Raw genomic sequence first — 18,258 nt, 5'->3', positions numbered from 1 at the left:
GTGAGAAGAGACCAGCACCAACCCCTCTACGATGTCCTTTTAGGTAACTGTAGAGAGTGATGAGATCTCCCCTTAGCCTCATCTTCTTCAAACTGAACAGCCCCAGCTCCTTCAGTCACTCTTCATAAGACTTATTTTCCAGGCTGTTCATTAGCTTTATTGCACTCTGAAGACATGCTTTCCTCCAGTTACCTCATTTAGGTCATGTCAGACTCCCTAGATGAGTATTTCTACCACAGAAGCGCTATCAACAGTCCAGACTATTTGAAAGCACACTGTAATTACTTTTCCTGAGTCAATTTAAGCTTGGCTTAAATTAATGCAGAATCAGCAACAGTTATTCTAAAGGGGTGTTTGAAGGTCTGAATGTGGAAAGCTTTCAGTCCACCATGCTATCATCACAAGCCAGACCAACAAGAATTCATGAGTATTTGTTCTGTGGAACATCCCCAGCTCCAGTCTTGACCAATGGTGAGATGAATTCTCTGCTGCAGAGCCATGTACCTCCAGCAGAGCACAGACAGTTTTACAGGTGCTGTCCTTCCAAAAAGAATTAAGGAGAACACAACCAGTGTACAGCAAAATAAGGACTTCAGACAACATTTATTTATTTAAACCACAGACAATCCTATATTCTCAGAGATTGTACTTTTTCATTGATCCCACTTAAGTACCTGATATTTCTTGAAAGATGGGGACATTATTCTAGTGCTATAGTCCCTGCAGGGAGATAAAGTAGCCACAACTCCTCAGCGGAATGTGAACGTATCCTACTTTGTTGGTTACATAAGCTCTGGCAGCCACTGGTGGGCTAAGCCACAGTTTTACTACTTTCCCGTTACTCAGAAGAGAAATTCCCAGCTCAGGCATCAAAACTCAGCCAGAGCAGATCTCCACTTTGGTGTTCCCATCTCTTTGCCTGCACGTTCTGTCCAAGAGACAGGCAAGTAGCACAAGACAAGGAATGGATAAGCCTACAGGTGGCACTCTTGCCCTGATACAACACTGAAGGGCCACTAAGCGCCAGTTCTGCCTTCCCTCAGAGGAGAGCCCCATGTCAGTTCAGAAACCCATTAAAAGCACTCATCCCACAAGGCACTTTTAACGAACATTTTCACTTTTATTGTCAACACGCTTAAAACCAGAAACTTATGTTCAAAACAATTATTTTTGCAATACAAAATATTCCACACAGAAGTTTGTTATTGTAACACAAACAGAAGTGACAGAGTATGCTGATGTGCGGTGTATGTACTCCACATCACATGTTTAACAACTGTACCACTACAGAACTTGGAAAGTGAGCATTTGACTGTTTTTAAGTAATACCTCTGCATTTCTAGTATTACACATTTACATGGAAACTTCCTAGCAGTGGACAGAGAACATAATTTCGTCTCTTCAGGGTTTATTTTGAAAGCACCACGACAACAGACTACTGTTCAAACTACTCCCTTACAGAGGGAAGTCTAAACAGAGACAATTATTGCAGTTATGGCTTTTTAGGGGTAATGCTTATTATTATCTATGATTGGTTTGTGAATATACAATAACAAGCAACATCAGTATTCCCTGGTAGTTTCTCCTGCAAAGCAGAACCAGTGTTGTCCATTTAAAATTTCTTGGTTTTATACTAAAGGAAAGCAAACTCTTATATCCTATACAAAATGCACTGACCAGCTCTCCATTCGTCTTGATCCTGTAAAACTAAACTAACCCAAACATGCAAAACTTCTTTATTGGTTAGCAGCAAAGAAGTTCTGCCAACTTTACACAATAAATAAATTTCTGCTTAATTTATATTTATTTCCAAAAGAGTGACATGACTAAACAAGTTGCATTGAACAGTAACACATGTATCACACTCCATCACCAAGACCCTAAGCTTAGCCAGAAGGTGAAAGAGGAATGGAGCACAGGGAAAGGAATGTCTGTTTTAAAATGACTGAAAGATTTATGCTGCACTTTACTTTTTTTCTTAAAGGTCCCAAAGGAAAGTTTACTAAAGCTACTTCAAGGTTACTTCTCACACAAGCAACTCAGTTCAAAATTCAACTTAAAACACCACCTTTTCCTGAAAAAGAGACATCCCTGCAATCTGACTCTTAATGACACTCCTGGCTTGTAACAACACGCATTCATCACTCTCCTCATCGTTTGCTTGATCTCTTTTCATGCTTATCCTTTGTGTGGTGGTTCCTGCTTCGGTGCCTCGGAGGAGAGTAGCTGACTCTCCTTCTGGACTGAAAGCTGGGGGTATATGGGTGAATTCTGCGTTTCTTTTGCTTTTCTTCTTTCCTGCTTTTGGTTGGCTCAGGCTCCTTACTGTCTTCCTTTTGCTCACGTTCTTGGTCTTGTTCTTTTTGAGATGGTAACGTGTTTTTGATGGTATTAAGAAGAAATCTTTTATTTGTACCAGCAAGAGGACATTTCAACCTGTAAAGACATTTAAAAGGAATCAAAAGACAAGACAAAAACATCCTGAAACAAGTCTAAGACTTTAGCTTCAGTAATTTTAAGACAGGTTTGTGTTTCTGGCTTTCCTTGCATGCCACCTAGTGTAAACTCTCAGTACAGAAAGATACACTCAAGGTTGTCTCCCGTCTCCTTTTATCTTACTCTAGGAGGAAAGTAATTTTACTATGTGAAAATCCACATAGTTTTCACAATATACTGTGTGCAGAGGATGACATTGTATTTTTAAGGCTGATGGTGCTTCACTTAGGTATTCAGGAATCAAACATTTCGTAACGTATTCTAAGTCAAATCCAAATAGTTTACGAGGTCATAATCTACTAAAGTCAGCATTACTTATAAATGGGGATAGTCTGAAAGCAGAAAATACAATTGCGTGAAGAACCCAAACATCTGTAGTGATAAAACATATCCATGAGGCATACAAATTTTATCTGGCAACCACCAAACAAAATACTTTATTTCTTTTTCTTAAACAAAAGATACTTTATCCAATTCTTCCATTGTTTCTGACTCCCTCTTCTTGCAGCTTAACACTTTTGCACATAATTAAATAGTTTTAGTAAACAAGTAGCATACAGTTTATCTATCTTGTTTGTATCAGCTGTATTTGTACTCATTCCAAATGTATCATTTCTTTAAAAATGGAATGAGAAAAAAATTTAATTTGAATATATTCCTGAACTAAGTAGAAATCACTCTGAAGACTTTGTTTGCAGTGGGGGCCATTGTGGTGTCTGTCTTCACAATATATTTGAGTTTGCATGCAAATGGAGAAGTTAAATGGTAACTCTAAAAAAAAAAATCAGATGTCACTTACTGCATAAGCTATGGAGTCAACAAATCCTAACACCACAACATTAAGATCATCTATTCCAGTTGAGTATTTTGTGAAGTATTGAAACTATACCCTAACCATTTAAAAACTTTTGACACTTCAGAATAATCAGAGATATCAGAACAAGAAAACTAATGAAACTCACATGTGACTATTGAGCATACATCATAACTTTTAAGCGGACGTGGCATTTACCATGGTCTTTTGCTTCAGGTCTGCCTACTAAGCATTTATTGTCGTTCTAAATCCTCAAATAACTTGGGAGAGTATTTTTAGAAGCACACATTAAGCAGCTACACTGTTTTATTTCTGCTAGGAATTTCTTGGCATGCATTCTTCTGCATATAAATCTACACTGTTTTGATCAACTACTAGTTTAAAAAAAAAAAAAATCACAAAAAAAGGCCTAGATCCTTATCTAGTATAGGTGTTTTGTAAACTAGGAAGGCAGTATTTATGAGTAAAAATACAAGGGTAACATATGCCAGCAAGATAGTTTCTACTCAAGCTACATCAGCTATGAACACGGTTCTGAACATGCCACAGCACAGGTTATGCTCAAAACATAACACAAAGCAGCCGACATATAGAATCACAGAATCCTTTAGGTTGGAAAAAACCTTCAAGATCATCAAGTTTAACAATTAGCCTAACACTGCCAAGTCCATCACTAAACTATGTCTCCAAGTACCACATCTACACCTTTTAAATACCTCCAGGAATGGTGATTTCAACCACCTCCCTGGGCAGCCTGTTCCAATGCTTGAAACCCCCTTTTGGTGAAGAATTTTTTCCTAATCTCTGACCTAAACGTCCCCTGGCAGTAGTTGAAGCCATTACCTCTTATCCTAAATTTTTTAAGTCCTCTGCACGTCTTATGACAGCATTGAAATCTTGTACCTGAACATTTCCTACCAAAGAGTGCAGTTTTCTCTAAGCTGTATCCAGGCAAAAATGATTTCACATTTGTCTCCTTTTCCTTAAGACCCAATACATTGATTAAACACTAATACATACAGCACCAGAATGAGACAACTTGCCCTAAATAAATTCACCTTGCTGAAGTGTTTATTTCTTTTTGGCACTATGAGTGCTGCCTGAGCTACATGAGGAATGAAAACTGATGAGAAATGCAGGGCTTCAGAGTCAGTTAAGAGATGTCATTAGTTCACCATCATGCAGTGATAAAAGTGAGCCACTGAGCTTTGATGCAGCATATTATGGCACTGAAGAGAAGCATTAGTCCTTTGATTCATTGACCTCAGGCTTCAAAGCAAATTCTGCCTTTAAGTCTTAAAAGAAATGAGATGTATGGCACATGCTATATCACACATGCACCCAAACAGTCCCATGATGTTTACATATATCCATGCTGTATGTGGAACTGTGAAGATTAAAAGCATTAATCCACTGGTATCTTTGACAAAATTTCTTAAGGTGAAAAAGCTGACCTCCTCAAAGTCAAGCCTTTGGCTTGGTGTAGGCCTGACCCTGCAAATGCTCAATTCAACCACCCTCAATGGGACTTCTGAAGAGCTGAGAGGCAAGCTCAGCCTACACAAGATGGAATGCAATACCGCTGACTAGTGAGCAGCACCACAGAGCACTTTTAAAAGCTTTACTTTAAAAAAGAAAGGAGAAAAAGAGACTGCAGTGTGTCTGAAGAAGGGCAGCAGGCATGACCAAAGCAAGAAGGCACCTGCAACTCTAGAGCAGTCTTGTCTACAAAACAGACTCAATGAAAAGGTTAAGTTTTTGCCTTCCATACTTCCCATAAGCCAAACCAAGCTATTCTTGCCCAAGCTAGTCCCCCTCCACAGTAAGTCCCTCACACTCCCAAAATCTCTCAATTATGAAATAACAGTCACCATTGCATTTTGAGCAAGAAAAAGAGACTGAATCCATTACTGTGAACATAGGCCAAATCTTAACTCTACACTTGACATGTTAGACCAGCATCTGTGTATTACCACAGAACTTCCAGCCAACCTGTCATTGACTGTAGCAGTGCAGTTCAGCACAGAACTGTGCCATACAACTTCTTAACAGTAAAACATGCTGATGCCACTTAAGACACAATAGTAAAGTACCATGGCACCACAGCCTTATCTTTGCTGAGTAACTGAACACATCAAACAGGCTTGGCAGTCAGCTTCAGCATACAGGATAAATCACAACTCTGCAGGAAAAGAAGTTCATTATGGATGAACTTACAAGTTACATTTCTGCCACTTCCAAACTGCCATGGAAAATACAGTACACAACAGGAGAGTGACTGAAGGGGAAAAAAAAGTTAGCTAGAGGTTGTTCTGCCAAGTCAATCAGTCTAGGTTGTGATCCCTTCACAGGAGATCTTACAAAAGAGGATATGAGGAATGACACTGCAAACTTATGTATGATCTTGGCAACCAGAGACAGCTGTCAGGACTTTGGATGGGAACCTGTGCTCTGATCACAAGATTTTTAATAGACGTACTTTGCAATCTCTGTACTCTGTTTCTCCTCCTCCTCACATTCAAATTAAAGCAATGCAAGAGAATCACAATGCAGTGTTTCTGCAGTCATGCAACACCCCATCAGAGACAATGCAATAGAGCATTCTGCAGTTCCAAGGCCCTCAAATGCTTCAGCCTCTTCATTATTTTGTCTTCTGGAGTACTTCTAATAGATTTGGTATAAAACAGAAAACTGTCTATAGGAATGAAAGCCCTTTTAGGATTGCTTCACAAGAAACATGGATTAAAATAATTTAATGCTTTCAAAATTTATCTTTTTTGCAATTTCATCTGCTCTTACAATGCAGAGATGAATAAAACATCCCAAAACATCCTGTTTTCCATATTTTAGATAACCTTTTCAGGCATGCTGAGAGGATTGTATTCAGTTCAGCCTTAGTTCACCTGCTACCAGCATCTTTGAAGACCAAACCTATGCACTGGAGGTAAAAAAAACCCAAATACAGTAAGCCTCTAGAACTTTTCCACACAGTAGCTTCTGTGGCATTTTAACTGCCTTTCTCAAAGCTAGGTGTCCACCTAAAATGGGAAAAAAAACCTCCACTCCTATAAGAAAGCTTATGAATTCTGTACATAGCATCAACAAAAACACTTCAGGAAAACTGAGCTTTTAGCTTTATTTTAACTAGACACACAATGGAAAATCTCAAATATCCTACAGCTTTAGTCCATCTGTCTCCAATGTTCTCTGATGAACCAAGGATAAATTTATTTGACTATTTCAAGTGTTTTTACACTTTGTCCACAGCTTCCAATCCTGGATCAGCTGACCCTTCAAATTTTAACTTCCAGGTGCTCTGATTTTCAGAGCTCCATCATCACAGCAGCATCACTGAAGGCCACAGAGCCTGCTCTCTTTTACTCAATGTTTTCAGTATTAAGACACCTTCAGAAGACAATCCTCCCATTTATCCCAGGTTAATTTTTTCACAGGAAGCTGGGAGGGGCCACAGCCAAGACAGGCAGCTGACCCAGCCAGTGGGGTATTCCACACCATACTGGTGTCATGCCTGCTACACAAGGCAGGTGGGGGGTGGGACAAGTGCAGATATTCCCAGCAGGCAGCTGTGGCAGTGCTGGACAGGATCAGGTGCCTGGTCCATTTCATAACACTCACCTCACACACTATTTCATTAATATTATTGTTATTCCTGTTGCTGCTTCTCTCTCTGTGCTGTTCTATTAAATTCTCCTTATCTCAACATGTCTTTTTCTCCCAGTTTTCCTTCCCATCCCAACAGCCGCGTGAGGCTTGACTGCCGGCTGAGTCTAAACCACAACACCCTTCTCTCACACATTTTCTTACTTGTGATTAGCTCTACCAATGCTTGAACCAGATACATCATCATCATCAAGATCTACATCATGTGGAGTCATAAGGAAGTAGGAGAACCCCAACAAGAATGACTATGGCCATAGAGTGCACACAAAAGGAGTATTGTAGGAACCGAAATACTGTAGCACTGAGAGTAAGAATTTTGAGGACATCCAAGGAGCAAGTCAATACACAAGAGCCAATAATGTGAGATCTACCAATAAGAACATCCAGTATTTCTTGGATTAATTTGCCATGGACCTAGATACTGCCAAGGTGAGCAGTCCTGAGAGCACAGAGGCCAGTGACCTAAGACAATTAAGCAACTATGAGCTCATGCAGCCCATTGGCAATGCTGACAAGTTGCTCCACGTCCAGACAATCTTAGATAATTTCCTCTCCTGCATAAACTCTTGCCTGATATCACTGGGTCAAGGCTTTCTTCTACTAGTATCCAACCCCTACAGGTTGCAGCACCCACCCAACCATCCATAGCAAGCTTGTAACACTGGCAAAACATTCCCAAACTAGAACACACACTGGCAACACTGTCCCCTATTTCAAGGCTGAGTCTTTGTATCCCACCGTGCGCTAAAGATCCCTTTGGTACATTTTTTTCTGAACCGGTCAGCTATGCAAGCTTGGATGCTTGCAATTTAATCCGAAACAGCAGCTGACTATCCACCTGGCAGGAGCAGACAGCAGAAAAGTAGGCAGGGGTGCTCAGGAAACTTCTTCAAACCATGCACTTGAGCTATGAGAATTAACCACTCTGGACAGTAATGGAACAGTGGCTTGAACCTGAAAGTAATCCCAAAACAGTGTTCAGAGGCTTCATGGCTAAGTCTTCGCTGCCATCAAGTTCCACCAGTAGACATTACTTCCCCAGAAATGCCACCTTCCCACATACCTCCCTTTAACCAACTCCTGTCAAATGCCACTGACTCCAGAAATTTATTTCCCAGTATTCAACAGCTGCTGGAGAGCAACATGAACTGGAATCGAAGTATCAGCAGCAGCAGCAGCCTTTGCTGCTTCTTACCCAAAGACAGATGGCAGAACAAATCTTTTCTTCATAGGCTGAGTTGCTTCAACTATCCAGTGCCAGTGCGGGACTGATGGCCTTACACTAGATGTCTCCAGGGTTTGTGCATCTCTTCTCCAGGACTCCTCTGACAAAGGGCTGAGGAAATCCCAGAAGTCCTCATGAAACACACCTGTAAGCATTTTGAGTTTGGCAAGGAAGGAAGGTTTTGTGGTTTACCTGTAAAGACTGCCCTTTTAGACAAGTTGTGATGACCTTGTTTCTTTGCTTCTACCAGTTATGCTTCCCAGGATTTGGTCTATCAATACACATTTTCATGAACTAACTTTTCTGCTCATCGATTCGCTATCCACAGAGCTCAGAGCAGCAGGTAGTCTACAGTTGCAAGGTTACATGAGAGATTAGATCTAGGACTGCCAAGCCCTTAAGAGTTTACTCTAACACCAGTTACACCTGATGGCGTTTTGCTGGAGTGATACTCAGCTGAGCATACTTCAGTTTCCTTCCAAATATCTTAACAGTTACCTCATCTCCCATATATATAAACAATACCTTGTTGCTGCACCAGTTCCTAAGGACCAGAACAGCAGAATGAGGCATGTAAAATACTACAGAGAGCAGTGGTGGCTTCCAGCTGCTGGTCTGCCTCCTGCACTTGCAGAACTAGACACCAAAGACTAACTGTAAGCCTGGCTATGGGGAAGCTTTATACCTCCCTTATGGCCACATACACAAGCTGTACAACAGCCTTCGCCAAACTCTGCAGCAGCAGATTTGTGACAAATGAGGGATTACTACCAGTCTCCCTAAGGATCAGTTCAGAGAGGACAATATTCCTAAACAAACAAACAAAAAAAATCACCTCCGAGTGCAGGGTATCTGAGCTGCAGGCTGCCTGAAGCTGGGATAGTACCTTGAGGAAGTACTGCTACTTTCTTGTACCTTTCTTTCTCCACTTCCTAGGCACTGATAATGGCCACTGATAAGAGACTGGGAGCTGCAGAGATGGACCCTCTCTCTGACCCAGTATAACTATTCCTATGTTCCTCTGAAGTTGAAAAGATCTTTACTTCCACGATCTCAGTTCAGGATATCACCATGTCGATCCCTATGCCAACAGTCATCCTCTGCCTGAAGCCTTCTTGACAATTCTCTCCTCCTACAACACAATCCTGGCCTAACCAGACACGATTTCACTGTAGTGGAATCTGCAGCTGTTCTGAAGAACTGGTCACCTTTGGCTGTCCTCTCCTCTGGCAGGTCTTGGGCATTAAGCTTTAGCAAACTGCGTGTTATCCTGAACTAATCATCACAGCCAGCTGAGCAGGAACACTACTCTTTTACAAACAAGCAGTAAGAAGTAGCAAGAGTAGAATCTCACACACGCCCCAGGCAGGTGATTCCACAAGCAGCAATGAAGTTGCACAGGAACATTTGGTCATCTCCCGACAGAAATCTTTAGTCTCCGTATTTGGAATTAACTTGTAAATTCACAATACCTGGCTGGATGCATGCAACACTTCATGGTGCTAGTTACCTGCACAGGTTTACCTGGCCATTTGGCAAGGCTGACTGGGTAAAAGCATGCTATATCAGTGTAGCTGCAATCACTCCAGGGAATTAAACCAATTTTAACATAAAGCCCATAAACTGCATCCCTGGCAGAAATACTGGATAAACTATGTAAAAATGTTAAAAAACATAAAGGATTGAGTTCTCTCAGCAAGACACATTTGAACCTCTTCAGAGCCACTACAACACACACAGCCAAGGAATTAGCTGAGAACTTCACTAAGAGAGCAGGCTTATCCTTTACTACTGTTCGTGGGGAAAGGCAAACCTTATCTGCAAACGAGTTTAACACAGTCAATTGGTGCACTTCTTGGGTGAAGAATCCTAGATCCAGTAGCTTCTTATCAAAGTCATATACGTTATTTTAAGATGAATTACTCTCCTCAACGTGTTATTACTTCTTTAATTACCATCACATGCATTACATTCCATGATAATCTAGCCGTAAAAACTGAAATACTGTGTTGAAGAACTAATACTGTATTTCACTTAAGATTTAAATACTGTGATTGTTTTCCTACTTGCTATACAAATTAGCCCTTGGGGTTTAGCTGTTGAGTTTTTTTTTTATTAAAAAAATACCTCCTTCCAAGATTGGATTATACTTCGAGTTAATTTTCCTCTGCAATTTACACATGGATTCTCTACTAGAGGACTGTTTAACATTTTTATTAAGTGTTTAGGTTCTTTATCAGGCTATGAATTCTTTTACCTTAAACAGAATCTAATTCTGTGGCCAGTATCCAAGTATGTGCACACTGAAGCTATCCAGTACTTTAAAGACTCATAAGGTTCCAATCCAGGCTTTGCAATTCCATCTGCTATAAGGGGAATACTATTACAGAAGCTACTCCAGTTTTCCAATTGCTTTGCTCTCAACACATTCAACACAGCAACGTAATGCAAGCAGAATTTACTTGAATTTCTTTCTTATCTCGTTTCAAATTATTGTCCAGACAAATTAATGCCTGGGTGAAGACAAATTATTTAAACATGAAGCAAATTAAAAGGTAGAGACTTCTGTAACACATTAAAGGTAAAATTTATTTTCGCATTGGTCATAATTTGTCCTCTTGGCACAACTTACCAACCCATAGCTCCCATTGTTTCAGCTCTGGTTCTCCCACGTTTTGCCTCTTTAAGTAACTCTTCCACAGCCTTCCTAAATATAAGGGAAAGAAAAAAAGGTTACCCCCTTGCAGAACACAAGAACCTGCCACTTTATGCACTTCTGAAAATAGAGTGGAAAGCTTCTTCACTGTAATGAATTAAGCAGTAATAACAAGGCTAGCAAAATCACCTTGACCTTCTTGCTATGATAATTCAGATTCTTATCCACCAAGATTAAAAGAAACATTTTTATATCTTAAAAGGCATTAAAGTTGCTACAAATACAACAATTGTAATTCCAATTGAAGAGTAGCAATAGTCTGCAAAACTTATGTACTACACTGAAAAGCACAGTTTGTTTTGCTTCACTTTGGGAATGCTTTTCCCTACTGTCACTTAGGTTTTTCCTAAAGTCTCTCAAGCACAGCAGACCTATTTTGAGCACAGTCAAATGACACCAGAAAAATGGCAAGCAGCCAGGTGACAGTAAAAGCATTGCAACTACCAGTTGTCAAACGGCACTAGCTTTGTGGAAGAAAAGAGCTCATCTTTGTGACCATGAATGATCCACCACCACCCTAAATGACCAGACTTCACATTATCAGCATCTAGCTGGTCAGACTAACACTAAAGCAATTAAATAACTAGGCTCACATAAAAAGTCACTGAAGAGCATAAATTATACAAATTATAGGTAACTCCTGCGATGTCAGTCTTTCAGTTCTCTTTACAAATTAATTTCTATTTCAAATAAAACTTCAGTAACTGCACACAGTTAAGGCGAAACCCAAAGAACAGGTAACACAACCATTTATCGTATAAATTGAATGCACAAACCAACAATTTGGTTAGTTAGCTGTAAGTAACTATGTATGTCAACTAAAAATAACTGCAAGACAGAAAAGGAAAGCTATGAATCTGGCCGCAATGCCCAGCATATGAAACTAAGCATTAACAACACAAACGTAACTGAAGAGTTGAGGAACAGCAAGCAAAAGGTAATAAAGAGGGTATTTGTTGTTTAACTCTCCAGCTATGACGTTCCACAAAGTCCAAATACCAGTAACCAATGTAAGCAACACAATCATCATCTTGATAATACAAGCATGTGTGTGTGCAGACTGTGCAAAAAAGGTAACTGCCAAGAGACTTCAACTCAAACTTCAAGGAAGACATGTCCTGTCATGTTGTTATGGTACTATCAGCATAGCAGGATTTTGCTGGTTTGCCACAGATTAAAAAACAGCCCGAGTATCAACTTTGTACAGAATTTTCTTCAGTAGTTAATGAGAAACTGTTATACAGTTACACGGCAGCCTACATCTGTCAGTCTATAGATCTAACCTTCCTCAGTTTGTTACGGTCTTGCATAAGCCTTTATCAGCTGCCTCCACATTAACAATCATGGATTCATTCATTCATCAGGACAGGCTGGTGATATTTTATAAACAGACATGCTTTTTCTTCTTTTCACAGTGCTTTTTGGCATACTTTGGTTTTCCCTGGGAACAGAAGACAAATTTGTGCTAAATGAGTACAGGAGCAACATTCACTAAGGTGTAGCTACTCAGTTATTCTGCAGTTCTGTTTGAATAAATTTTCATATTTTATAGTTAGAACGAGTTACCACAGAACTACTTCTCCTGAATCAGTCACAGGTTCTCAAACACCATATAAATAATTGTTGATCAACTTATCTATCTATCCATATATATTCTTTTGTTCCAAGGGGAAACCACTCCATCCAGCAGAAGCTGAGATCTGTGCAAGACAGACATGTAAATGCTCACAAATCATAACTCTTTCCTTTGACAGTCTGCATTTGAAGGACTTTAGAAAGGGAAGCGCCCAAGACTTCCTTAGAAATTGCAACAGAGAAACACACCAAAAATGGTAGCGTTGCTTATCTATGCACTAGTCTATTAATGACACATTGGTTTAAGGTTCTCCACAAAAGTCTCTCTCATACGAGGCTATTAGAATGATCTTAGTAGCAGCTGGGCTTGGGGTACTTCAAATCTCTTTGTAAGCATACATCTGACTGTGAGAACATATTGCATATCCAGTCACACCACAGGCATTTATGGAAACCGCGTATAACAGCCCAGGTAAGCTGTCACCTGAATCATCTGCACCTAGATGCTAAGCTAAGTACAGTGTCAGCAACCTCGTCAGCTACTGCTGCCTTCCTAGGTAGGTGTGGTGGAGCATGTGTGGGATGGCTACTCCCCAAGAAGAAACACAGGCTCTAAGACTGGAACATGGGAAATGTTGCATATACAAGTCTCCATGAAATTATGGCATTCTTTTTCCCCTCCAGACCTAGAATTTGCAATTTCAGCTAGTTTATAGTAATAACAGCAGGAACATGTGGCCTTTATAAAAGCTTGTCCTAAGCCTTCCAACAGCCATGTCAGCCAACGGGGAAGAAAGAGGAAACAGAAGTGTCTGACCACAGATCACTTACCACAGTTACTGAACTTAGTGATGAGATGTTTTGAGAAATCTGACTTGAAGACAGATTAAAACCCAGTCATTAATATAGTAGTATAAAATCTGTCACTGTTTTATAATTAAAATAATAAACCAAAGTATCTGAGCTACAAAGCAATAATAAATCATACACACACACAATTTTAAACGGCTACAATTCAGTTACAGGGAAAACATCACAATAAATGACACAGTGGGATCGAGTGCACCATCAGCAAGTTTGCAGATGACACCAAGCTGAGTGGTGTTGATACACCAGAGGGACAGGATGTCATCCAGAGGGATCTGGACAAGCTAGAGAGGTAAGACAAGGTGAACCTTATGAAGTTCAACAAGAGCAACTGCAAGGTTCTGCACCTGGGCTGGCATAATCCTCACTATCAATACAGCCTGGGGGATGAGGTGTTAGAAAGCAGCCCTATGGAAAAAGATTTGGGGGTGCTGATGGATGAGAAGCTGGACAGGAGCAGACAGTGTGTGCTTGCAGCCCAGAAGGCCAACAACACCCTGGCCTGCATCAAAAGATGTGTTGGCAGTGGATCCAGAGAGATGATTCTGCCACTTTGCTCTGGTGAGACCTGACCTGGAGTACTGTGTACAGGTCTGAATCTCTCATTATAGGAAGAATGTGGACCTGATGGAGAGGGTCCAGAGGAGGGCCACAAAAATGATCAGGGGGTTGGAGCATCTCTGCTGTAACGACAGGCTGAGGAAGCTGGTGTTGTTCAGCCTGGAGAAGAGGAGGCTCTGGGAAGACCTAGTAGCAGCCTTCCTGAAGGGCGCCTACAGGAGGGATGGAGGGAGACTGTTTACAAAGGCCTGCAGTGGCAGGACAAAGGGCAATGGCTTCAGTCTAGAGAAGGGCAGATTTAGACCAGATCAGGAAGAAGTTCTTTACTATGAGGGTGGTGGAACAGTGGAACAGGTTGCCCAGAGAGCTGGTTGAGTCCCCTTCCCTGGAGATATTCAAGGTAAGGCTCAACCAGGCCCTGGGCAGCCTGGTCTAGTTGAGGATGTCCCTGCTGACTTGCAGAAGGTTGCACTAGATGACTTTTGGAGGTTCCTTCTGGCCTGGACCATTCTATGATTCTATGGATTTTTTTTTTTAATATGATGACACCAATTCTATTAACTTAGGTAGGAAGTAGAAGCCATTAAGTAACTGAGATTTCTGACACCCCACCACACACAGGTTGTATCAAATACCAGACTGACTTGGTATCCATCTTAGTAGCTTTACAAGTCAACATCTTCCCTTCTTATCAAACATTTTTTCCTAATATTAGTCTTTCAACATCACTCTTATTCACTGCACCTTTACAAAGCCCTTTCAGCTTGCACAGACAAATGAAAAACATGCTCAGGTCCTCTGAAAGAATGTGTTTCCACTCATTGAACTTGTATCTTCTACACAAGTCAAAAGCTTAAAAGCTACACAAGCAGAGATTTCACATTTGCTTTTAAAGGTCTCTCAGGACTTTGCATTCCTTGCTCTCTTCATTTTTGCAGCTGGGTTCCTATACAAACAGTCCTGTGGTTAACAGCTTCAGCCCCAGGAGCAGCAGCATTAACAAAGGGAACTTGGCACACAACTTTCACATGAGAACCCTCCGAGCACCACGGGAAAGAAAGGAGGGAAAATTAGGGATGGGGCACATTTAAGAACACTGTCATCATTCTGGCATTTTTTATAGCAAGCATCATTTAAAACTTGCTGTGGTAATCCTTTCTGAGCAATCACACTTGGCTGCCGAATTACTGCAACATGAAGGTATAAGCAGTGGCATTTTTATCTTCAAGAGTATGGTCCAAGATCTATTTACATTTCTGAGGAATTAAGTCTTTTTCCTCTATATTCTGAGGTTACAGGCAAAGCTCCTGTTGCATAAATCCTAACAACTTGCATTAAAAATGAATGTGCCCCCAAAAAGGGGAATGTTAAAGGCTTCAAAGTCAGGCAAAACAAGAGACATTTTCTGTTTCATAGAGAAAGAGCTTCATCACTTCTGAAAAAAATCATATAGACTAAAAAAAAAAAAAAAAAAAAAAAACCACAAAAACAAACCCCAAAAAGTAATTTGTAATAAAGAAATGTGTCTGTTACAGGCAACAAAAACACTATGTCATTAGGGACCACCCAATGTTTGTAATTATAGACCACTCCATTAGGAGAAGACATATCACACTGGATCTGACAGCCAGGTAGCCACAGCTCCATGCCCAGGTCCAACCAGCAGCAAGGCTGAAAATCTACTCCCGGGGGCAGGCACACCCGCCACACACACTGGCCACACTAGTCACAGTCACATACAGTGCTTGCACCAACAGCTTTATCCTGCTCTTCTCTCTGGTCAGGTATAAGAGCCACTGAGGCTTCAGCACAACTCCATTGTTAGTACAGACCATCACAAAGAGCTGGTTGGGACTGGGTCCTGCAGTACCCAGTCTCACTGCAGTCCTCCTCATAAAGACACACAGGTGCACAATCATGTCTCACCCCTGAAGACCCCTTGGCCCTAATGTCTCTCCATACTTCCTATATGCATACCTTCCAGTTTCTGCTTTATTTACTCACTCACTAGCTGATCCAGCTTGATCTTCACTAGCAGCCACACAATCCCTTCTCACACTTGCTCCAGTACTGTAGCAGAGAAAAAGAAGTCCCCAGTCCCATGCCAGTGGCTGACACTTGCATGAAACATGCTGGGTGATGGCACCCAGCCCTGCAGCCTAGGGTCCCAGTTCAACTGCTGGCATCTAGACTTGCACTTGTTCCAGTTGCTGGTACCATGGACACGATTCCTTCAACCCACAGTTTTGACTCTAACTGCTAGCACTGAGATCTACACTCTCCCCTCAGAATCCTTCACCCTAAAGGAACATAACAAAAAGGATAAACTGTGGTGATCAGGCACAGAGCATGGCCAGACAAGTATATCCATCAGCAGCCTATTCACACATAACCAGACTTTTTTATCCCCTTATTCCTCTATTTTTTTCCACTCTTGATTCTCCCTGAATCACCTGAACCTATCCCTTTCCCCACCTTTGGTTTCTCCTCTGCACATCCTGTAACAAGCCTTACGCAATTTCGAAATGCTCTTGTCCCACATCCCATAATGCCTCCCACATGCCTAGGCAGCAACACCCTTAAGTCCTAAAGGCACTTCAGCATTGACTCATCCTGATGAGTGTCACACCTGACTGACAGTGTCTCCTGGGGCCAGCCCTGGGAAGGGCTCAGAGAAGATGCTCATTCCTCTGAGTCCTTAGTGTAGGTTCCCATCTGCCACTGTGCCCCTGTGCTCCTCTGGGCTTATGTAGATGGACCTCTGATGGGCTGGTAGCTCCTGGGATGGGCCTGGGCATTATTTGGGCTCCTTCATCCACCATGATTTCTCTTTAGTCATCTGTGGGTGTGTGCTCTGGATCTTTTAGGCATGTCTCCACTCATATCATCATCTCATTAAGATCCCAGTGAGAACCCTAATGAAAATACATCTACTGGAGTTGCTTCACAGCATACAATTTGCTACAGACATGGACTAGAAGGGCACTGCTCATATTCAACATCTCCCAGAATCAGAGAAAGGACATCTGTAACAAACACAGCTTTGTGAGAGACCTTCACAGCATTAATAATTTCTTTCAGTCTATATTATTAGTACTTAACCTCAACTGCCAGGCTGCTCAACTTCTGCAATCCTCAAAACCACACTTGAACCCACCTGTTGAGGCATTCTAGGACTTGACAACAAGCTGCAAGCCCAGGACTTAAAAAAAAGAAAAAAAAAAAGGAGAGGATTTTTTTAAAATCAATTTTCTCAGAGTAGTTTTATGGTGACTGTACAACTTAGTTTTAACAATGCCTGGGACTGGAAATAGAAGTGGATGTTGGTATTCCAATTACATCTGAATAATTAATATCAAGACCTTCAGCCAAGGACTGAAGATACTGCCTTCTGCAATAAAGGAGTGGTAATGAAGGCCAGTGCTACTTACAATTAACTCCTGTGAGCTGCTTTGTTCTATCTGCTCATATTTACTATGAAAACTGATGAAAATTAATGTCAAGAATAAAGCCAAGCCACAACATTAAGAACATAAAAAGCCACAAATATGCCACAAACTTCCTAATGTTTGTTCAAAGGCTGAGGCATTCCGGGTAAGTGAATGCTCTTATTCTTTGTCAGTCAGGTTTCATACTTATTGAAATATTGTATTTGTCAGCCCCACGAGTGCTACCTGGAGCACGTTTCTGTGATGATCTTCTCACCACATTAGGTAATAAATACACTATTCCATTTCGAACACTGATTTTTAGCTTGTAGAGCACTTTTGCTTTGGCCATGAAACAAAGAATCTAAATACTAAATCCTGGTACTTCAGTTTTAACTGTTAAAAACAACAGCAAGAACTATCAATTAATTTCTCCAAGGCAAAAAGTTTACTTGCTAAAAAGTGTAACTGGGACAACTGTGCAGCAAAATATTACCCTATTGATTCTCAGCTCAACTACAGGCCTCTTGTTACAGAATTATAGCATTTCTTGTGATTCAGAACAGCATCTCCTTAGGAAACACTTAATTTCAAGTAGCTGATGCCCCAAACAAGCTTAGTAGGTGCTTACAACAAGGTATGATATCCAAGGTTGTGGAAGATTTATAGCTGTTGAAAGACAGACTGCATTATGGAAGGATTTGGATACTCAGTATAATAAAGGCACTTTCTTTGCGTTTGCAGAGAAGTTACCTATTTTCTGTGCTTTGCACACACAGAACAACCATAAAAACAATTTAGCAAGGAGAAGGGGAAGAAATATTGTTTTAGATCGGGATGAAAATTGTAAGTTCTGCAATATTCCAAAAGATATTTAGTTGAAATAAACTAGGAG

At 40.9% G+C, this 18,258-nt stretch overlaps 1 protein-coding gene across 1 annotated transcript; it reads right to left on the bottom strand.

Annotated features, from left to right (window-relative positions):
* Positions 1–1,123: 1,123 nt before the first annotated feature.
* Positions 1,124–10,919, bottom strand: POLR1D (RNA polymerase I and III subunit D). The gene is made up of 2 exons (XM_054386139.1): positions 10,849–10,919; positions 1,124–2,436 (listed from the first exon to the last, which is right to left on the bottom strand). The coding sequence occupies exons 1-2, from the start codon at positions 10,863–10,865 to the stop codon at positions 2,151–2,153; spliced, it is 303 nt and encodes a 100-aa protein (XP_054242114.1). The 5' UTR covers positions 10,866–10,919; the 3' UTR covers positions 1,124–2,150.
* Positions 10,920–18,258: the final 7,339 nt, after the last annotated feature.

The sequence above is a fragment of the Indicator indicator genome, chromosome 1, assembly GCF_027791375.1.
Source record: "Indicator indicator isolate 239-I01 chromosome 1, UM_Iind_1.1, whole genome shotgun sequence".
In the NCBI taxonomy this organism is placed as follows: Eukaryota; Metazoa; Chordata; class Aves; order Piciformes; family Indicatoridae; genus Indicator; species Indicator indicator.
The sequence above is the reverse complement of the archived record's forward strand: the minus strand, read 5'-3'. Positions and strand labels throughout refer to the sequence as shown.